At 50.3% G+C, this 22,680-nt stretch overlaps 1 protein-coding gene across 1 annotated transcript; it reads left to right on the forward strand.

Moving 5' to 3' along the window:
- Positions 1–1,787: 1,787 nt before the first annotated feature.
- On the forward strand, positions 1,788–21,558 carry CREB3L1 (cAMP responsive element binding protein 3-like 1). The gene is made up of 11 exons (XM_010580103.1): positions 1,788–1,980; positions 6,806–6,966; positions 8,627–8,705; positions 9,659–9,819; positions 10,433–10,582; positions 11,387–11,445; positions 13,341–13,409; positions 15,817–15,916; positions 20,012–20,132; positions 20,608–20,854; positions 21,243–21,558. The coding sequence occupies exons 1-11, from the start codon at positions 1,788–1,790 to the stop codon at positions 21,277–21,279; spliced, it is 1,377 nt and encodes a 458-aa protein (XP_010578405.1). The 3' UTR covers positions 21,280–21,558.
- The last annotated feature ends 1,122 nt before the right edge of the window (positions 21,559–22,680 follow it).

Genomic DNA, 22,680 nt, shown 5'->3' on the forward strand with positions numbered 1-22,680 from the left:
CATCCCAGGGAGGGCCTCAACAGTGGGATTTAGCATGAGTGTGCCTTCACCTACCTGCACATGCAGTGTCTGCCCTCCCAGGGGAGCCTCGGGTGGTGGTGTGTCAGGCTGTCACTCCAGGCAGTGGGGGGACAGGACAAGTGGGAAGGAAGCAAAGGAAGAGAAACCTCGTATTAGGCACAATGCCGGTGGCAGGGACTCCCCCCCCACTTCCAGCATGCTCCGTGGGCATCTGTTTTTAAATTGAGTGGCTGAGGGATGATGTTGGAGGGTGAAGGGCCCTGGCATGTTGGAGATCGCTGCAGCTCACCGTCTCCCTCCCCCGCTTGGTGGGAAGCTTGGGTCTGCTCAGCTGGAGCCTACTTCACTCCCCAGCCTCACCCCAACCCTCTGACAGCCAGCGTAATGTTGACAGAGTGATATGGTGCTCAGGTAAAACAAATATACCTTCCTGGAGGAGCAGGAACCTGCAGGCTACAGCATCCGGGGTCCTCTGGCCAACTCCTCCCTCAGTCCTAGCACTGGGGAAAGAAAGGACTGCACACACCCCATGCTCCTCTAGGAGCTGGGCTCTTTCCTGAGCTCAGCTCTCACACTGGAATCCTTTGGCATTCACGTCTCCACTCTAGGACCTGCGTGCTCTCTCCCACTCTCTCTCGTCCATACCCTGTTGCTCTTGGTATTTCAATACACTGCTTTCAATGCCTTTCTGCCCACCCAGATGCTTTTCCAGGCGGGGGGGGGGACCCAGTCTGACTCTGCTGAGCTCTCTCCAGTTCATTTAAGTTACACAGTTCCGTCTGTGTAATATAGTCACTTGAAAGTATCTGTCTTTTCTTTCCTCTCCCTGAGCCAGAAGCCTCAATCTGCCAACAAATGGGATAATTTTTCAGCTGGTGTTTGGCAACCATCATTTTTCTCCCTGCCCAACCAATGCTTTGTTGTAGCAAATGGAAAAGTTAGTGATTTTACTTCTGAACAGGGGGATATGCCTCAAAGGAAACAGGTTCCCTGTAGCATCAGGAGCCCAGCTCTGCAGCAGCACTGGCCAGATTTACTGACTGTTACTGGAATGATTAGTAGAATGATTGTTTGTTGTTAACAGCCCATCTGTAGTGTTTAAACTTCATCGGGGAGCTGAATTTCACAGGCACTATCTGGCTGGAGGACAGCCTCATATGGTCCACAGAGGGGCTGTGAAATCCCAGAGGAAATTAAATACAACAGGGGGCCTTCCTGTTATGTTGATCCAACTGATCTTTTTTCTCTGATAGAAATCAGCAGCTGGGTTGATGTTCTCTGGGGCATCAGAGTGCCTATTGCTGCTGGCAGAGAACATGAGAAAGTGACTGTCACCAAGGACAGGTGCTGAAGACCACAGTTTTCTGCCACACTTGCATTTTGTCATCACAGGGATTTCTTGCCTTGTGCTCTGTTCAGCTCACTGTCACAGTGAGATGATGCTGGGAAGCCAAAGATAGGTACGCACAGAGGAAGGGGGAAATGTGAGAATATAGAAGAGTTTCATGAGTGTTTGTGGCATAGATAAACAGGCAGAGATGTACAGCACCATGGCCCTTTCTATCTTAATTCAAGGTGTTTTTATGAAACTGATGCAGGCAAGGGATAGGAACTGCTTTTTCCCATCCAAAAAGGGCTGTTGCTGAGGTTTGGCTCTCAGTGCAGAGGAAGGCTCTCAGATCCCTCTTGGAGTTGACACTAACATACTCTCTCCCTTTGTTTTTCCTCAGCATTTCTCAGAGAACCTGGATCACTTCTCCGACAACATGGAGGATTTCTCCAACGACCTCTTCAGCAGTTTCTTCGATGACCCAGTACTGGCTGAGAAGAACCCACTGCTGGACATGGACCTGGATCCACCCACTCCAGGCATCCAGGCAGAGCACAGCTACTCCCTCAGTGGAGACTCTGCTCCCCAGAGCCCCCTTGTGCCTGTCAAGACTGAAGATAATGCTAACGGTGAGCATGAGATGTGCACACTGCACAGCTTCGGGCACATCTGTTAGCAGAGGCTCTGGCTGGCTTCCATATATAAGGACAAACTGGCTATTCCTTGGGCCTGCGCATGGCTAATCCAGGCAAGAATTTGATCTGCCGTTGTCAAATACAGCCCACATTTTTTCCTTCAGTTTGTGCTCTGACAGTCACATTGCTCCTTTGCCGGGCTGTTATTTATGAGGATGATAATTGGTTGTGGTTTGGTGTGCTGCCAACTTCTGGCAAGCAATAGGCAATGTCACTTTAGGACCCTGCAAACCTGGGTGTGGATGCCCTAGATCCAGGTCTGTTTTGGCATCAAGCAGCAGAGGTTTGGCTTGAATATAGGAAGCATGAGTCTCTGGCTGCAACCAGTGCTGGTACATGTGGAAAGCTAAGTGGCTTCTTTACCAGCAGATCTTTTAGCAGGAGACAGAGAGGAACAGTCATTTCAAAACCTATTTTTAAAACAATTCATTTCAGGATAATTTATGATGGCTGGATATTTTTAGAGCTGTCCTTGCAGAGAGTCCTGTAATTTGCGGGACTGTGTGGGTGTCCCAACAGCTGATGGACACCAGGCTGCCTGAAAAAGCAGTGGCACAGGCTCAGTATACACAGAAGAAAGCCATTCCTTTGAGTGAGACCTGGGACAGAGGCTTCCCTCTCATGGCCAAGAATGATCCCAGCTCTCTGGTACAAATGCCAAGGCAGGAGGAGAGGAGCTGGCCTCCACTGCCTCTTTGGTCCCTGCAAAGGGCGCAGCCATCAGTGCCAAGTTCCTTAGGGGCCACTGAGAGAGGTGCTGGGAGAGAGGCTCATGGCAGGCCAAGCAAGCTCTGCCTCAGTATCAAAGCAGCTTTCCATTTACTTTTTTTTTTTCCTTAGCTTTAACCCCCATACAGTCTTGAAGGGCACTCAGCCCAAACAGGCAACCGGATGACTAACAAAAAACAAACCAGCATGAGTGCATAAACACATCTTTATTTTGCCCCTGCAAATGAATAGGAGGAGATGAGGCTTGGGAACGAGAGAAGCAAAAGCATGAGTCTGCAGAAAGCAGTGAAATGAAGTCTGCCTGCATGAAGCTACCTCAGGGACTCCTCTCTGAGTTGTTACCATTTCTGCTCCCCTCCTCTGTGTCTGGACATACCCCTGCTTCAGCTGCAGTGTCTCCAAGGCAAGACCATGACTCTCCTGAATGGAGTGTGACACTGATCCTTGGGCAGAGGCCAGCACAGGGTGTACAGTGCATAACCCAGGAGAGCTTGAGATGGACCTATGGACGTGACACTTGCTCTCTGAGAGTGCAGATCAGCTCTATACAGGCAGTAAGGCCTAGTATTAATGTGGCAGGTATAGGGGTATCTATGCACCCAGTCCTGCAGCGGGATAATTCAACCCATCTTTCCAGGGCTATCTTGGCTCATAACTGGATGTGAGTCATATTCTAGTGTAGCCCTGAGTCAGGTCCAGTATTTGCAATGCTGTGCAGTCCTTTTGGCACAACTCCATCCAGTCTCAGTCCTCTTAGACATTCACTTCAAATTAATTACCCAGGAATGGCTTTTCTTTAACATTAAGCAAGCTCTGCTTGGTCTGCAGAGCTCCTCAGGAATGCCCGGGCTCTGTCTAGGCTTGGAGCTGTCTGAGGCTTGCTATTTATCAGCTTTATTCCAGCTTTTCTGCAGATCTCCAAACCACTTCCAAATCCTGCCCCTTCCCACATGGTTCCCACTAACATGGGTCAGCTAGGGCAAGCCACTGGGTGCATTGTGACCCTGCTTATCAGTGGAATCTGCTTTCCAGATGGTTTGCGCATATGGACCGGCTGCTTCAGTTCTCAGTACCAGCCCTCAGTTCTGCAGGGCGTGATTTGATGCCAGGAGCAGGGAGAGCCAGGACTGTGCAGAACAGCGGGTGCTGGACCAGCCTCGGACTAGTGCCCACACTCCTGTACAGATCCTGCTTCCTCACTGCTCTTTGCCTCACTTCCTCAGCCCAGGGCAGCTATGAATATCTCTCAGCCATACTTCTTCCCACTATGTACAGAGTCTCTAGAGCAGAGGATGAGCTTCCTGGCATGCCTCACCCACCAACATACAGTGAACTCTGCACTGGTTACAGACTGGCCATACCTCTGAAACATTCTCTCAGGCAGTAGGACATAGATGTGTCCACACAAAATGCCTCCTCCTCAGTCCCTCATTGACCCTCTGATGGCTTATGTGTTTCTGATTCTGTAACCCAATCGCTCCCCAGATAAATCTCCAAGGGTGGGAAAGAGAGCAGGGTCAGAATGTAGACAGGAAGTGGGAGAACAGCACATACATTTGAGTGTCTGCTCCTTGGACTGTCTGGACTGACAGCACTGGGGGCTGCTCTCTCCCTGAGTCAAGTCTGAACAGGGAGAGCCCTTGGTGGTCTGCTCGCCCTTGTCTGGTAACTTCCTTCAGCAGCAGCCTTCCCAGACAGAGGATGCCCCACGCCTCTGAGAAAAAGCGAAATGTAGTGTTTTGCAACAGAAAGGGAGGACAAGGAAGATGAAGCTTAACATCACAGTAAGGGAACTTCAGATTAGCCAGTAGGCAAAACCTTCCCATAGTGGGCATAGTGAAACCATAGAAGAGATTTAATGGGGAAGCTGTGGGCTCTTCGTCACTTTTCAGAGGGGTAAAGTCAAGTCAGACAACCATCTGTCAGGACTGACACAGGTTTAGTTGAACTTGCCTAGAGCAGTGTGACAGACTGGAAGAATCCGCAAGGTCCCTTATCTCTGTGGCAGGCTGTAATCAGGCAGAAGAAGTCAGTCCAAGTTTTCTGGCTGCAAACACTTGTGGCTATGTAATGCCTTGCCTCCTTCCATCAGAAAGGTCTTGTCTGCATATCAGGGGTAACTGGTATGGGGACTTCACCAAACCCAGAGCTGGTAGTGTCCTTGGTGGCACAGAGAAAATGCAATTCAGTCTTTGCCTGCTCAGCAGCCTCTCTGTTGTCATGGCTGTGCAGTGCACCCCTGCCTGAGACGCTGCCTGATGACGTTGGCCCTGCTGCATTGTGGGAAGCTCTAGGAAGCGATCCAGCAGCACTGAGAGCAGTGCACACAGCTGATACGCGCGCACACACACACACACAGAGCAGCCACAGGAACTCGTGTCTGTGCTTGAAGATGTCCAGTCACACAGGGAGCTGGGAGGAATGAGCCTCTCCTGGGGAGACCTATCTAGGCAGGAAAATAAGGGGTGCTAGACCAAAGACAGGAAGAGAATGTATTCCACTGGCAAGGGCAACACTGTGTTAACTGATATAATTCTTGCCCAAGCTTTAACACCACTGTGTCCAAGCAAAAGCCAGAGGCAGGATCCTGCCCTGTCCTATCCTGAGGGCAACAGAGACCAAGTTGGGCAAAGACAATGTTAAGCTACCTTTAAGCTTAGTTCAGATGGCAGCTCCCACATGAACAGCTGCTTGCTTGTGCTATTCTTTATGCAGGCTTTTCTGGAACTGAGAAGGACCTTTCTTGCCCTCTCCTCTTGCCAGGACATCTTCTAGACTGAGACCTGCACTGCAGAGCTGCTTTGAGCAGCAGACAGCTGGGCAACATCCCTGGGTCTGTGAGTGCTGTATGCAGAGAGCAGTGCAGAAGGGTCAGGGAGCGAGCCTGACTGTGGCCTCATGTTGAGCCAACTGGGGCACTATCTGGTGACACACTTAGCAACAGTCTGTCCTGTGTCAAGCTAAATGCATTTCTGTTTGTCAGATAAAAAGGGGAAGGGAAGGGATGAGGATTAAGGAGGAAGATGCAGGCTCCAGGCCAGCTAGGAGTTGCTTTTTGGCAGGCTGAAGTGTTTGAACAGCAATGAGGGGACCAAAACTTCAGAGCAGAGCCCAGGCAGCTCTCCTGCCTAGCGTGTTGTTTTTCCATCTGAGCTGCAGCTTATCCACCACTGCCTGAATCCCACCTCCCAGGATCTCTACTTCCAGTGACAAGCCAGGCTCACACCACAGATGTGCACGGGACAGAGCAAGCAGGGGACAAGGGGAGCGTGCCCACACAGATTCATTCAGTTCTCTTCAGACACTTCCTTTCCCTCGCTGCTGTTTCTGTCCCAGCAAGCAATGGCAGTGGGGCATGGCTGTAGGCAGCAGTCCCCCTGAGCAGCGCAGGGTGGAGGAAGGAGCCTTGGAGGTGAGACTGAGGGGAGCAGCCATGGGAGCAGCCTCATAAGCAGGTGCCACATTGGACTTCCTTCCACAAAAATGGACCTTCCTCCTCTCCTGTCATGCAACAAAGCTCTGGTACTTGGCACAACATCGGCAGGAGGCCAGAGCAGCGCTGTCAGCCTTTCACTGTCATCGTGCTTTCCCTCTCGCCAGCTCTCTAGCACAGAGATGGTGCTATTCTTGGTAACACACCTGGCAGCTCTGTGATGCTGGCCATGCTGCCTAAGGAGCAACAGCGCAGCATCCTCCTCTCACTGAGCTCTAAATATAAATAAGCTCCAGAGGACCAGACCGAGACACCACTGGGGGAAGAAACCCTGCAGCTGTCCTCCAGCGCTTGAGCTGCACAGTCAGAGCAGAGCAGAGACACAATCCCTGTAACTCTGTCCCGTCTGCTCCCCGCACGCTGGGGGTTCATTCCCTTTTGTACTCTGTGTTGTGGGCCTGCACATGCTTGTGTGGTGACAGTGCTAAACTTGGAAAGGCAGCCTCCCCAAATGGGGGGAAGCTGTCTGCATGGCTTTTTTTTTTTTTCTTGTCCTGTTCTTGCTGGAGTTTGACTCTCACGTTGTGCATGTTTCAGAGCTGGAGAATGGAGTGTGGTCGCTGGGGCCCAAGCTCTGCTCCATCATGGTGAAACAGGAACAGAACCTGGCTCTAGACCTGCCTGAGTCCCAGCTAGCTGCCAGCTCCATACCAGTGCTGAACCTCAACCCTCTGCAGAGACTGCCAGTCCCCGAGGAGGTGAGCCCATCTAAGATCCATCGGGAACCTGGGCTCTCACACAGTGGCACCCCTGGTGATGCAGACCCAGCCATGTGACTGCAGGGTCCTGCTAGGTGGTTTAGCCGCTGGACAGTCAGGAGAAGGTGATACAAAGCCCAGATACTACATTATTTGTCATTCTCCTCTTGAAATGGCAGTCAGAGGAGCAGCACTCCTGATCTAGCTAGAACTGTGCTTGATCCCTGCAGTGAAGCTACAAGACAGCTTATCCTTCCAGAGAAAATGGTGGAAGGAGGGTTTTCTCCAGCACAGGAGACTTTACAATCTCGGTTATATACAAGCATGTTTCCTTGTCAAAAAAGCCAAAGGCTTTTAAGCTTGCACATGCTGGAGGCCTGTACCATCCAATCTGCCAGTATTTCTATAGCCACTCTTGGCTTATCTTCATTTTTCAGCAAACAGTGTCAATTAATGTGATGCCAGTGACGCCACTATTCCTGAGTATAGACCCCTGCTCTGCCACTGTCTTTTTCATGGCCTTGGGCTTATCATATGGCCTCTCACTTTTCTCAGCTGCTCAGTGGAAATGGAGGTCCCACTCCAGGTCCTGCTTGCTTTTTTCTATGAAGCAGCAGGAATTACTATTTCTAATAAACAAGGGGCCAAGTTCTTAAGAAGTCTGTCTGAAGGAGGCTCACTTATGCCACTGGTACATGCGTATAAGTTGGGGGCTCATTTTGGCTGGCCTTGAGTCCAGCTGTGTTGGATGGGAAGGTCCAACCAGTCTCACACAGACCTTGGCTATCTTGTAGCAGCTCAGTAGATAACAGTAGAGCATCTCTGGGGTTTACTTCCTTTTTTCACTCATGCTGAGCATCTTCCCATTTAAACAACCATCCAAAACAAATGGGTACTTCCAGCCAAAACTGTGCACAAACTTCCTTCGTTATTTACACAGCTTGAACTTGCTGTGCCCTCGAAGCTCTGCTGTGTGTGCTCAGCAGCCGTACTGTGGTGCTCTCTCAGCTGTGTTTACAGTCTGGAGGAGTTTGCAATGTGTCTGTTTAGTGTAAAAACTCCCCCAGCCTATGGTGGGTTGGGGGCTGGCGAGCCAGGGAGCTGAGGGGCAGCATAGCCCAGATGGGAATAAATCTACTCTTTATTTAACTCTCAGTCCCCTCTGATTGGAAACAGCTGTCCAGCAGCCCTGGTGAAAATCATGTGAGCAAGACAGGGGGTTTGTTCTGTTTCTGTTTCTGTACAACCTCTATACTCCCATTTCTAATGAAGGCAGATCAAAGAGGGACTTCCCATGGTAATGCATAGGTTGGTTTAAATTGCACTGCCTGGGTCTAGCAAGGGAAGAATTGCCAAGGATAAAAGTCATCTCCCTTTTGGAGGTACTCAGTGCACTGCTTGGCAGCATATCCATCTGCCACTGCCTCCTCCTCTGCAAACATGTGTTTGCACTCTGTGTGCCCAGTGGCAGAGACTTCAGGGGGCTTATGTTTGGACTCTTGGTTTCTGCTATGTGTGGTAAGAGGCTGCTTTGGGGCAGAGCTGTAAGACGGGGCAGGGCAGAGAGCAGGGGAGCAGCGGCTGTGAACAGAACTGGTAGGAGCCCTCTGGGCAGGGGAGATGGCAGCACCCAAGAGCTCTTTCTGCTTCTCTTCCACAGACTCCCATAGAAATGACTCCAGCACCTGTGATCAAAGCTGAACCCAAAGAGGTGAACCAGTTTCTAAATGTACCTGCAGGTAAGAAGATAGAATTTGCTGGTCAACTTATATCCCTCTATGCTACTCAGGTATAGATCATTACTATACAGGGAGGAAAGACAGCACCTGAGAGCAGAGCCATGCGCATACAAGGTAGCACTGGGGCACAGACCCATAGAGGAGTGAGCACTGCACTGTTCCAACTCAGTTCAGTGTCTGGTCCAGCAGCCAGGCACAGAATTGTTCAGACAGGGACTCCCAGGCAAAACAGGCTACTTCAGAGTTGGAAATATGCAAGAGTGCCTTTAAAATCCTCAGAGAGACTGTAGTGTTATCCAAAAACAACCATCTGAAAGTCAGGAAATTCAGGATCCAGTTTAATTTGAAAGAAAACCAAGCATCTGAAAATCTGCCGATGCACAAATGAAAGCACTATAGGAACTCCCACTGCCACAGAAAGACATTCCTTAGGCATATTCCCACCTCCATTAGGGCCCCCAGGGCTCTCCAGTACAAAGTGGGGACAGTTTTCAAGTGTTTGGGAACCAACTGAGTGACCGGAGCCCCTTTGGATCAAGTGTGCTGGCAAGTGTGCGAGCCCCGTGGTGCTTTTGGAAGAGCTCTTCTCTTCTAGAGCTTCCTGTACTTGTGAACAGGCTATGGAGCAAAATATTACAGGCTTTGTACTCCATTTTGGTTGACACCGGAGTACCTTATTGCTTTGTAAATACCTTCAGTGTCTTGGCAAAGCCCCTGCCAGCTCTCTGACTCCTGCAGTTCCTAGTTTAGCACATTTGAGGTCAGCCTCACCTCTGTCTTCGGCAGTGCTCAGTCCAGCCTTGTTCTCAGACCCACCCTGTTTTGTGAGACTCATCGCCGGCTCCTTTCAGTCCTGTGTTATGGCAGTGCCTTTTCCTGTTGCTACTCAAGGCCCCATTTCTGTACGAACAGGCTGACATGACAGCCATTGACTTGATCTCCTTATTTTGCAGTAGATGACCTGGTACAGATGCCTCCAACTCCACCCAGCAGCCACGGCAGTGACAGCGATGGATCTCAAAGCCCCCGGTCCCTGCCTCCTTCCAGCCCAGCCCGACCTGCTGCTCGCTCCTCTACTGCCATCTCCTCCTCACCTCTCCTCACAGCACCACACGTAAGGAGGCAGCAGGATGTCACTGGGACACAGGGCTCCTTGGTGCTCAGAGGGGGTTGGAGGCTTTATGAGGCTCATGTGGAGGATCCTGCCCTTGTTAAGGTCTCCCAGCTGAAATGCGCTGGCAGGGCAATGTGATGTCTTAGCACAGGGATGTGGGGACAGGATGGTGCTCACAGGAGTGAGGAGAAGTGCAATGAGTCTTGCACAATGTCTACCAGCAGCTACCTTGTTTAGTAAGTGCTGTCTTTCACCTCGTACTTTGGCAAGTGGCCTATGCACTGGAGGACTTTCTGAGGAGGTTAATGGAAGAGAAGGGAATAACTGAGAATTCCCATAACCAGACTGTGTTTTAACCATCACCCAAAAGTTCTTTGGCGGGGTCACGTAGTGCAAGTGTGTAGCCAGCCTCGCCATGAAGGAGCAGATGCCCTGCCAAGTAAAAGAGGAAGACAGCTGCTGAGCTGTGCCCCCAGGATCAGATTGAGAGCAGGAAAGAGCACTGCCCTGCATCTATTTGTACTGAGCCCCTAGTTGCTCTGCAGGGCTTTAAGGAGGATCACTGGGATAGAACTCCTTGCTGACGCTGACAGCTGCTCTCTGTGTGTTTCAGAAGTTGCAAGGGACCTCTGGCCCACTGCTCTTGACTGAAGAGGAGAAACGCACCTTGATTGCCGAGGGCTACCCCATTCCTACCAAGCTGCCCCTCACCAAAGCAGAGGAGAAAGCACTGAAGAGGGTCAGGAGGAAAATCAAGAACAAGGTGACTGCAAAAAACGTAACCATGCAGTTCCCATGATTCCAGAGCATCCTCAGCTGACCAGTGCTATAGTTACCCTCACCTCCTCAGCTGCAGTGCAGCTCAGAAAAGGTGGGATCCTGCCTTTGGTACACTGGCGCAAGCTGCCCAGCCCACAGAAATGGTACCATGGGGCATCTCTGCATGCATGCTGTGCATGCAGCCATGTCTGGGAAGTGTGGCTTCCAGCCCAGCTCCTGGGAGTGTGTGGCCTGGGATGGGGCCCACAAGCTAAGGCATCATGGATCAGACAAACCAGCCTGGTCAGGCCTTGCTGTGGGGGCAGGGAAACAAGAGCCATTGTGTGGTGCAGGACGGGTGATGCACAGAGCTCATTAGCCAGGCAGAGGCTGTGAGACTTTAGACTGTGATTAGAAAGCATCCCATGGGAGAAATGGTGAGACCCTGAATTAGTCACCCAGTGACTCAGAAGTGGTCTGGGGCAGAATCTGCCTGGATGGCCACAGCACGTACCCATGTGAGTCAGAGGAGTTCAAAGCAACCCTAAAGATGCTCTCAGCAGCAAGGGGGTCAGGCATACTGCAACAAATGGTTGTGGCCTACAGGCCAAAGAACGCTGCATACCTACAGCATCCATCCCTCCCAGTTTTGGCCAGGAGACCAGTAGGAATGGCAGACTGGAAGGCGACTTCCCCATTTACCTTTAGGGTGCTGTGTGTGCAGGGAACAGACAAGATGAGGGAGCCACAAAGAAATGTCTAGAGGCTTATGATACTGACTCCTCTCTGATGGCTGCTCCCCTCACAGATCTCTGCTCAGGAGAGTCGCAGGAAGAAGAAAGAATATGTGGAGTGTCTAGAGAAAAAGTAAGTTTCTTCTTCTCAGTCTTACCTTTGAAAAAGGAGCCCTGTCCATGCACAGTCCCCCTTTCTAGTGCTTTTGTCTCTGGATTGCTCAAAGAGTATGATTCCTTGCAAGGCTGGCTGCACAGAAGTTTGGTTTGGGATCCTGCCCCTACTCCCCTCCCTCCTAGAAATCCTCTTGCAGGATAAAGATTGCTCTAGAAACCTTGTGTTTCCAACTGCTTAGTTTGGCTGGTCCCCTGCAGAACACAGGCCATTTTGGCTGCCAACAAGGTGGGATTTTGGGTAAGAGTCATGTTTCCCCACTAGAAGTTGCTTATATTTTGTCTATCCTGTAAGCAGCAGGCCCTCTAAGAGCACTGACCATGGCTTTTCCCCCTCTCTTCCCGTGAGGGTGGACACACAAGTACTTGATAGCAAGAAAAACCTTGCACTACAGTTATTCCCCACACTCCCTCCCCTTCCACTGTTCCCTGCATGAGCTTGTTTTTCTTCTTGCAACCCTGAGGTCCTGCATGTATAGCAGGCATAGGCCTAAGGTGACATCACATGACACTGACAGGGTAGAAAACTCTTGAGGGCCTGATCCTGTGATCCCTTCTGTACTAGCAGCCCCTGATGGGCATTCCCAGGCAAAGAAGAATGCCAGGATCCAGGTGCAAATTCGCATTTCTGTTTAAATACCATCTTCTTTCCTGTTATTAACACCACCTGAGATCAGCAAAATGCAAAAAAACAACCCCCAAACCCAACTCTAATTAACTCTTCTCCCTGATGCTATTTGTTTATCCTCTGTAAGTGTGCAGAAATGCTGAATAGAAACAGATGACTCAAGGCACCTTCAAGTTCTCATGCCCTTCCATAAGCAGCACCTCAGCGTGCATGTGTGTCTCCAAGCATCAGAGCACATCACCTCCAGCTAGTATCCCACATTGACACCCAGATCCTTCAAGCTGGGCCTGGGGAGTTGGCTGGCCTCGCTCAAGTGGCAGGTCCAGGGCTTTCTGTGCTTGGGCCTCTTCCCCAGACGTGGCTATGGTGCCTGTATGTACTCAGCGGTTTGTTACGCTAGCGCATTGCTGTGACAGATGGCTTTCAAACAATGCCAGGTTTAAATGTGAACCAAAAGCAGTATTCAGTGAATTTTTTTAATGGAACAAGTCTTTGGTCAACTTGGCTTCCTGTAACAGCTGGTTTGTCAAAACCTGTACTTGGGCCCTTCACCATTCAGTTTGACACCTTTGCTGCAAGCCCAGTTTTTACACGGAACGCCTGATTCGGAGGCCGTGCTGGAAACCTCCAGCAGGATCAGGCTGTGTCCCTGGCCTGCCTTCCTCCGGGCCTGGAGACATTCCCCTTCCCTCGTCCCAACTGCAGCCTAACCACTTTCCCTTCCGAAGCGGTGGGAGGGAGCCTGCAGGTTCTCTGCTGCCCTCAAGTGCCTGCAGTCGGAGCTGTCCCAGCATTTGCACAGAACTGCCTGGTTTTCAGTATGCAAGGCGCCCACCCAGGGCAGGTTCTCAGTCTGAGTGGGAGAGGTTTGACTTTGTCCCCCTGTTCCTTTCCCATGCTCCTAAGGGGCGTTTGGAAGCGATGGAAATGCCTGCATAACTCTGGGGCTGTCCTGACTTAACCTGCCTGTAACCAGGTGCCACTGGCTCTCCCAGCCTTTGGGAAAGCCTGAACTGGGAACTGTCACACGTAACTGTCCACCTGCAATCTCATCTCTGGTCTGTCGGGGCTGGCTGCAACCAGGCGGGCCAGGAACATCTAGCTCCAGGACCATATCTGCAAGTGACGGATGAGGCCACTGAGCCCCCACACCCCAAGAGAGGCAAGGACTAAATTTTCTTTGTCTGGCCTTTGTAACTAACTGGCTATGGGTTTTATTCCCGCAGGGTAGAGACATACACAACGGAAAACAATGAACTCTGGAAAAAAGTGGAGACCTTAGAAAATGCAAACAGGTAGGAAGGGCTAGACCTGACCCTCTGTGGGTAGAGCAGGGTGGGCAGGAAGGGAAGCCAGGGGAGCACTGGGGCAGTGGGGGTGAGAGGAAAAAGGCAGGCTCCCCCAGCTCCTGGCGGGACATGTGCTGCTCGGCAAGGCGCTGGTTTTCGGCCCGTGGCAGCAGTGAGGCAGCTGGGTTTGGTTAGCGAGCCTGGAATGTTTGTGTTGGGACAGCCAGGCCGAGCTGCAGCGAGGGGAGGGAGGGAAGGCGCGTTTCTCACGTCTCTTCCTCCTTCTCCCTGCAGCCCTTTGGGCTCATGCTGCCCTCCCCATTGCCCTCCAGGCCTCTGGCTGTCTGCAGGGCAGCTGCATCGAGGGAGGCCTGTCACTCCAGCCCCTCAGACCCACTGTTTCTGTTCTTGGGCTCTTTGGAGGAATACGAAGCCCTGGGCATAATATGGCTGTTTCAGGTTTCTCTTGAGAAAGAACTGAACAGACTTGGTGAATACAGGGAAAGCCCATTCCTCTAATAAAGGTAGAGATCCCAGCTCCCACCAAATCCAGGGCAACTCCCTGTGCATGTGGTACCCCAGGCCTTGCCGTGCCTCTTCCCCTTGCAAAGCAAGCCTGGAGAATCTCCCTCCTCTCTGCTGTTGCTGCTCACCTGGAAGGAGCAAGCCACTCCCACAGCCCCAAAGCACGCTCCTGGCTCCCTTGCCCAAGAATCTGGTGAGCACTTGTGCTCCTAAAATGCGGAGCTGGCCAACTGATCACCAGGGGAATTTGCTTCCTTGGAAGCAAATAATGAAGACTCCCACGCCTTCAGTGGGGATGGGCAGCAAAAGCTGGAGGAGGGCCCAGCTCTGCTCCCTCTTACTGGGTGCAACAGGTGTGAGCAAGTGCAGGGTCAGCTGTGCAGGGCTGGTGAGCAGGACACTCATTTCTATATCCCCATTTCTATCACGCCCAGCTCGAATTGAAGGGGAGAACCACAGCCAGAGAGCCAGTCCCCCTACCCACCCCTCCTCTGCCACTACAGCTCATGGAGTACTCCTTGAGGCTCTGCCACACTCCTTCCTCCCATCCATGACATGAGTGCTGTGGCCCCAGCTTCCAGGCCAGCCACTGGTGCTGTGACCAGGGGCTGTCAGGCATGGTCAGCCCGAGGTGGCTGCAGCCTCCCATCTGCTGGAGACATGGCTGCCCAGCTGCTCTCATCCATGGGGCACAGCCGGCTGCCCAGCCTCTCTGGGAGTGCAGGCAGCCCTGCTGCTGAAAAAGCATGAGCCTCACCCTGCAAAATCGGGAGATTGGCCTAAAAGCCAAGAGAGTTGTTTGTTTTGTTTTTTTTTTTCAAAATACACATTGTGTTCTTTCTAATTGGGTTTGGTTTTTGAGCGCTGCCAGGGGGACGCTCTGTGCTTCTCTCCACGTGTACAAGGAGCAGAAGAGGATTTGGAAAGAGATAAAGCTGGGATTCTCCTGCAATCTCCTGGCTTCAGGACCTGGCATTTTATAAAAGCTCAAACATATTTGTGTAAAACAGTCAGTGCTCCCGAGGGGAAACATACAGTAGTCTGCATTTCGGTAATTTGCAGCCCTTGGGAACTGTATGCTCTGTAGTCTCCCTCATCCCAGATTTCTTCACTAGCCCAGTGAAGCGTTTGGTGACTCTTAGTAACACACCTACCTCCGTTTTGTGTTTATGTGTGCTGATGCCCTTGTTCAGTTAAGTGGGGCGGAGAGACCTTAGCACATGTTCCAGCTGGGGCAGCCAGAGAGTGAATTAATTGCTGAACTCAAGATTTGGCTTTGCCCACATCCCTCTGCAGAGTTTGCCAAGACTGAAGAAGCTGGAGGGAATCAAAACTGGTTTTTATTTCTTTCTCTACCATATGGTTTGGGGCACAGGTCAAGCTGCAGAGTGTGTGTCTCTGAGTGAAGTGGGAGCAGGCGGGCCTGTACTCAATGTCTGACCTGACTACAGAGTCCAGCCTCCATCCCAGAGCTTGGTTTTCATGGTAGCCTGCCTCTCCATTGCTCTGGGAGATGACCAGCTGGGCTTTGAGGCACCCAGGAGCCCTAAATGAATGGGCTGTGGTTGCAGTGGTGGGTGGGTGCAGTGAAGGTTGTGGTGGATCTACTGGTGAGGAGACAGAGGGCATTACCTCAACGTAACAGCACCTTGGGGCGTTCCTCCCACAGTTCCTGCACACTTTATATCTCAAACTCACCTTTATTTGTTTCTTGCTTCCCACGCCTGTTTGGTTGGAGAACTTGGGCAAGATATAGCAAGGGGGAGATACTTGTTTTCACAAGAAGGGAAAATCAGGGTAAAATATGAAGGGGGTAGTGGTATTCTTGCATCACTGACTGGCTGCTACCTCCTTATCAAGTTTTGATTTGGGTTGTTTCCTGTCCCAGGACTCTGCTCCAGCAGTTACAGAAGCTGCAGGCTCTGGTAGCTGGGAAAGTCTCCAGACCTTACAAAATGGCTTCCACGCAGACCGGGACCTGTCTAATGGTATAAGCTTCATTTCCATCTTTCTTATTGACCATGCTTCCCCAGACAGCTTTGTCGATTGCCCGTTTGTGCCCTCTTCCCCGCTGCCTGGCTCTGTTGCCAGTTACATCTGCTCTCTCCTTTTGTGTTAGAGTCACCAGAGCTGGGCCCTGTGTCATACATACATCGGTAGTGTCAGGTTTTTATGCAACAGCATTAGAATAATTCCTGCATTTTCACTGTCTTGTTATTTGGGCAAAACAGCACTTTGTTTCCTTTTCATTAGCTATCAGCCATTCAGCAAAAATTTTCAATGAGCTTCCATCGTAATGGGTAGAGTTTTCTTTTGCTGAGTTGGTAATGCTCAATGTTTAACTCAGCAGGGCAGATGAACAGTTCAAGTATTCCTCCCAGTGGGCATTACCTTGTGTTTATCAGCAAGAAATGGCATCTGTTCTTGCTATGCCTGCACATCAGGCTTTGTTAAATCCAGCTGGAATTCTCTTCGCTTGCCCTTTTGATTAACCAGAATGATTCAGGCTTGTCTGTTGGTTTTGGTAATCCCTGTTTGCCTCTCCTTTCTCATAGTGGAGGATCATGGTTAAGCAATATTGGCTTCACTGCAGAGTTTTGGGGCATGCCAGTGTGTGGCCATAAATATAGTTAATTGCTTATTCTTCGTCTCATTTTTTGCCAGGGGAAAGTTTCTGATCCATGGTAAAAATATAACCTTCAACCCTGTGATGTCTTTGCAGGATTGTTGGAGTAGCTGCTTGTGACAAATTTGTCAAAGTTATCTGTATCTAGTTATCACTTCTGTACTGTTAACAGTCATGAAATACAAACAGATAGTGAGTGCTTGCCCCACTTCCTCAGCACCCTCAGTGTCCTGAGGGGTTGTTTTTTGCTCTTGGTTCAGTTTCCTGGGTTCCAGAGCCCCTGCTCTGTAATTTCCAGCACTTTCTCCTTTCAAAATCTGCTCAAACTTTTGCTACTCTTTGCTGCCCCCATGTCAGACCAGATTTTAATTACTTTCTTTTCTGTTGGCTGTTCTGTGGCTTCATTCCCAAGTTCTTTCCACATTTTCGGGTGTGACCCAGCTGGGCCTAGTGACTCATTGCTCCTTAATGCAGCAGCTCATCAGAGCACCCCCGGCTCCAGCAATTCTATTCTTCATGGCTACTACCTGAAATGAGCAAGTCTAGAAGAGGTGCCTTCCAGACATTCCCTGCACTATAGGCTGATAAAATACCTAATTTAGCTTCCCAACAATGTCTTATCTCTCCTTGCTGCTCTCTTCGTTCCATGGCACCCCAGCCCACACACTACTCTCTCAGGCTTCCTAGCTTTGAAGCATTTCAGGAATTTGTAATTTGCTTTTCTATCTTTGGCCAGTTCCTCTCAAAGGCCTCCGAGTTCCCATTTTCCATTTTCAAATACAGCACTCCTTATCACAACAGATATGTAGAATCATCATGCCTTGCAGCATGGGAGTGGGTCAGAGCATCCTTCTCTTTTAGCCCTGTGTTATTCCTGCCGGATATTTGTCCAGCCAGTTCTTGAAAGCCTCCAGCAATGAGCAGTCCTCAGCCTCCTCAGGCAAACTGTTCAGTGCGTTTGTTATCTTTCACAGATAAAGCTTTTTTGCTATCTCATCTCAATCTTCCTTGCAACAGCTTAAGCCTATTACAACTTCTGCCCACAGTAAGCAAGATCGGTTTACCCTCCCTTTGTGCTGCTGCATTTTACATGTTTGAAAACTATTGTTTTCGAGCAACTCCCTTCAGTCTGCTTTGCTAAATCACCACAATTTCTTCAGTCTTCCGTTGTAGGTTGAGTTACTGAATCACTGCTTGTTCCCAGAGCTCTCTTCAAGATTTTCTCTGATTGCCCCGCATCTTTTCGGAAGTATAGGGCCCAAAGCTGGACACTGTTCCACCTGAAAGCTGGTACAGAGCCAGCCAGAAAGCCTGTTCATACTGCCTGAGCGGAGATTTGCCCTTTGCAAAGTGACACCAACTTCTGCCTGCATTGTGCTCCATTTTAACTCCCAGATCCTCTACTGTAGAACAGCTGCCAGGCCACATAGTCGCTGACATGTGGTGTTTCCTCTGTTAATCAGTCCTGCCACCTCGCAGGTCTCAGCAGGTCCTGGTATTTGTCTGTATGGATCTGCCCACTGTTCCCTTGGACCACTTCTCCCCATGGTCAAGAGCATTCTGAATTTGAATCCTGACCAAAAGCCAGTCTGCTTGTAGTCTCTCCCATCTGCAGATTTGATACAGTCCATCATCCAAGCCAAGCTTAAAAATGTTGCATCTTGCCAGAGCCATAACGGATCTCTCTGCTACTCCATCTGCTACTTCCTCCCAGTTTGACAGTGAACCATTTGATAACTATGCTCTCAGGGCGTCTTTTTTTGATTAATTTTGCCTCTATCTTTCCAACTGGTTTTGCAGTGGTTTCCTCTAGCTTAGTTTCCCCTAGCTTAGTTTCCCTTGCTTTTTAAGAGGTCAAAATGGTGAGATGGTCAAAAGCTGTGAGATGAATGGTACTCAGAGTCAAACCAAGAGTTATTGTTATGAAGTGTTACAGAGTTTGAACTAGAACCGAATCAGAACATCAATCAGAGTTAACCTGAACCTAAACAGAGTGAAAACAATGCTGGTTTGCAAAGCCCGAGTTGAAAGCCATATTAAAGCAAGATGTTATCTATACTGCTCTTTCCCAGCCCATAAAGCCTGTTTTGTTTTAGAAGAGAAGAACAAGCTTCACAGGGCTGTCTCCCCTTTTTGAAAGTTGTGTGTTTGGCTGTGATAATTCCAAGCAACATCAGTTCAGAATTTATTTTTTCCCCTGTTTTTGTGGAATAAGGGTTCTAAATGCCTTGTGTGCCTGATATGATGTGCTTAGACAGCGTCTATGCTGTCCACATTTCATTTCCTTACTTTAAAACCAGCCATGAAGAGTCTGGACAATTAAAATTCGTCTTGACATAACATAGTATCCCCGTGCTATTATTTGATCTTCCACATCTCCTGGACTCCACTGGTGGTCAAAATTACCTTGATGTACCCGCTTCTGGGTGTTACTCCGGCATGTCTATTCCAAAACAGATGGCTATTCTGAAAAGCAGTCAAGCAATTGCTGGCTGTCCCCACAGGTGGCCCCACAGGTCAAACTTCGCTAGTTTACACGTAGGTAGTAGAAATCACCAAGAGATGCATTGCCTCTTTGACTGCTCAGTCTGAGCACTGAGCTGGTGGTAGCTAGTTATATACAACCCATGGCACGTGGGTATTCAGGTAATAAGCATTTGGCTCTGTATAATTTCTTATGTGTCCCCTCTTGCTCTGTACTGGTAGTTTCCTAAACTCTGTAGAGTCCCTTACAATCAGCACTGGCATATCAGTCTGAAGCTTTACTATTACAGCAGAATTTACAGACAGGTGCAGACGTACCAGAGGGGGATTTCCAGGGAGATTTCATCTGCCTCTCTCCTTTTATCACTGCCCAGTAGCTCTGACGGATCTGCCTGACAGCAGAAGGCATGGACACATGGCCTTGTATACGTGCATGTCAAGCATAAATTTAACCCTTTCCTTGGACTGTCCATCCTTGCTATCAGGTATTAGGTGGCTACAGTTCTGCTGTCATTTCTGTCCTCGCATGGACAGTAGCTTCACTTTGCTATGTGCTGTGGTACCTCAGAGATTTCTCCCTGTGAGCTTGTTTTCTTACAGCACACTACAGCTCCTACTGAGCCAATGGTCAGGTCCCCTTTGGTCAAGGCAGAGTTCGTGTCTTCTGTTGAGTCTCCCTCTTTCTCAACTTGTTCCCCAGCTATGCCTTCTACCGTTTCTCATCAACTGGACAGGCAAGTTCTCACCATTGAACCAGAAATACTTCAAATAAAGCAAAATGAGGAAGCTTCTGTCTTCCCTTCTTAGATCTGCAGCAGAGTTAGCAGAGCAAGCCCTTTCCCTTCGTGGGGGACCACAGCAACCTGGTTGTCAGCCTGACCACATGTTCTCACACAGCCTCGTGGTTTTGTGCTGCGGGGGGAGTGTTCCCTCATGGCTAGCGACACTAACTCTGTGCTGGTCTCCTCTCTAGGTGCTGGCACTCTGCTTTGTTCTGATCCTGGGATCCCTGATGCCCTGTCTCCCTGAGTTCTCTTCATCATCACAGACAGTGAAAGCAACACCAGCACCAGACATTTACACAACTAGTAAGAGTGAGTCTAATGTTGTTCCTCCATTTCACCCTATCAAACCATTTCCAGCTCTTCTCTCGACACTCCTGATTCAGGGGTAGCGTCCTCCCCTCAGTGCCTACCGCATATGCTGGGGCTCTGGTGAGGGGAGATTCCTGGCCTATCAGTGGTACAAACTCTGATAACAGCACCTTGTTTGGGCCTGTTGTTGTTCTCTGCTAACCATTGTCCCAAAACATGACAAGTGTCAAAAGAAGGAACACAAGGGAAAAGTCCCAGGGCAGATGGATTGTCTTCTGAAGAGGCTGTGTGTCCAGGGGAGCGTTTGCCTCCTGAGACTGTGGGGAGGTGGGTATCCTGCAGAGCAGGCCTACTGCACAGTTACACACGGGCAGGGCCGTAGCTGTGTGAGAATGTGCTGAAACCACCACCGTGACCCATGCCCATTGCAAGAGACTTTGTCCTCGTTATTAACCAATGCTCTCCTTTTTTCCAGTTCAGTCACGGAGCCTCCTTTTCTATGATGAGGGTGCTGGCTCCTTAGAAGAGAGCTATAGCTCCTTCCTAACCATGGACCATCCTGAGGGGTGGGAGGCTGAAAAAGGGCAGTCTGAGGAGGGAAGGCCTCATTTGGCCAGGACACACGAGACGTCCAAATACCTGAGCAAATCCCAGCTGGAGGGTCCTGACCAGAACCAAACTGACCCAACTCTCACCCACCTCAAAGAGCAATTCCGTGAGAGGTAAGCAGATGGGGGCCACCCTCCAAGCCAAAAACACACATAGTGTCTGGGAGTGAGCAGCAGGCATGTCCTCTCTGCTGCAAGTTAAAGACAGCTGAGGTGCCCAGGACAGGCAATTAGCTAAAGAGCAGTGACTGGAGGAGGCCAGTGTTGGCACGGAGCATAAAACCAAGTTTGTTTTCTAGAGTAAAAGTTTGGGACTCCATAAAGCAGTGTCCCACTGGCATAGAGCTGAGGAGGACTGGGTGGTCCCAGGCTTGCTGGTCATTCAGTACCCTGGGGAAGGGCTCCATCCTGGTCAGAGCAAACCAGCTGGGCACACAGAGGTGAATTTGCACAGGAGGCTGCAATGAACCTCACCTGATGCCTTGTCTATTCTTTTCCTCAGGGAGACAAGCTCCAGTGAGACAGCTGAATACTTGTAGCAGCTGCTGGACCTCAAGGCCTCATCTGTCTGATTGCAGGATTCCTTCCTCACCGAGCAACTGAGGGGACTTGGCGGAAGAGGACACTGCATTCAGACACTCCTAAACTGGCCTTGGGTTCAGCTCCTCCCCTTCCCCATGCCTCCCTGTTAGTACTGATCTCTCTGAGGGGAGTCGCAGGACTGCCAGAACCAGCAATAAATGTCTGGCGAAACCCTGAGACACCCTCTTCTCCTGGCCTTACCTCCTGCTTAAACGAGCACTACCCTACGGATGTGGGCTCACCTTGGAGTGGAGGGAGATCAGGGGAAACCCCCAAACTATTCAGCTCACTCCCCAAAGCCTCCAGACCAAGGGGGCTGTCCTCAGGCGTGTACCCCTTGGCTACATCAGATGCACCTGAAGGAGAGAGAGAGTGCTGGATTTACTGTCCTGCCTGGGGAGACTTAGGAGTGGGTGATGCTGGTGCTGGAGAGATGGCTCTGGAGAGTTTGAGCTCATTCCTTCCCCTCCATCTGTTAGTATACTTCTGCTTCCATTGAGAGAAAACCTAGTTCTTCCTGCTCTAGTTTTCTCTTGAGGGACATACTTACATAAATTCCACGCCAACTATCTGCAAAGATCTGCACACAAACGGAGTGGGGGAGACAGATCCCAGACAGATAAACCACCAGAAATTAGCCAGCAGCTTCTGGGCAACCAGAGCTCTGAAATAGAGAACAATTTTCCCCCACAACCCACCTGTCCCCACCCTCAGCACCCTTGCTTTGGTAGGGGTGGTATTTCCCTTTCTGTTCCTAGCTTGGGCCCTACAGTGCAGTGCTAACCAGGTCAGTGGCCTTCTCACTCTCCTTTCTGCAAGCCTCCCCCCTCGAGAGTGGGTGAGAGAAACCCACTCCCATAACCCGATCCCCATCCCAGCTTTCCATCCCCAGTTCTGCTTCATGCCAAATGGGGTCTTTCTAGGAACCACCAAAGAGAGCACTGCAGCCCATTGGAAGGCTGTCAGATAGCCATCATTCCCCTCACATCCTCCGTGTGCACAGCAGTGTTGTGAAAGCCACTGAGGACATACTGGCATCTCTGGTGACAGGTACATCTGTCAAGAAAGAGGTGGCATGTTGGAATTGGCCAGGGTGACAAAGACTGTTTTAGACCTCTTCCTTCTAAATGCTGGCACCAACAGTAGCAAACTCTTGCCATACTACCCTTCAGGCCAGACTTGCCAAGTTTGGTGCTGAAATGACCTCATCTCAAGCCTATGCCATCCTCTTTAGCACCCAGACACCCATTTCTGACCCTTCTTCCTCCCCGGCAAAAGCCCTGCTGAAAGGCTCAAGTGTCTCCTCGCTCCGTTCCCTCAGCTGCCATTTGATGGAAGGACAATGTGGGACATGAGTG

The sequence above is a fragment of the Haliaeetus leucocephalus genome, unplaced genomic scaffold, assembly GCF_000737465.1.
Source record: "Haliaeetus leucocephalus isolate CR32 unplaced genomic scaffold, Haliaeetus_leucocephalus-4.0 Scaffold696, whole genome shotgun sequence".
Classification (NCBI taxonomy): domain Eukaryota; kingdom Metazoa; phylum Chordata; class Aves; order Accipitriformes; family Accipitridae; genus Haliaeetus; species Haliaeetus leucocephalus.

Coding starts and splice junctions, on each gene's coding strand:
- CREB3L1 (XM_010580103.1), top strand. CDS start 1,788: ATGGAGGATTTCTCCAACGACCTCTTCAGCAGTTTCTTCGATGACCCA. Junction 1,981..6,805: donor GACTGAAGATAATGCTAACG/GTGAGCATGAGA, acceptor TGCATGTTTCAG/AGCTGGAGAATGGAGTGTGG. Junction 8,706..9,658: donor GTTTCTAAATGTACCTGCAG/GTAAGAAGATAG, acceptor CTTATTTTGCAG/TAGATGACCTGGTACAGATG.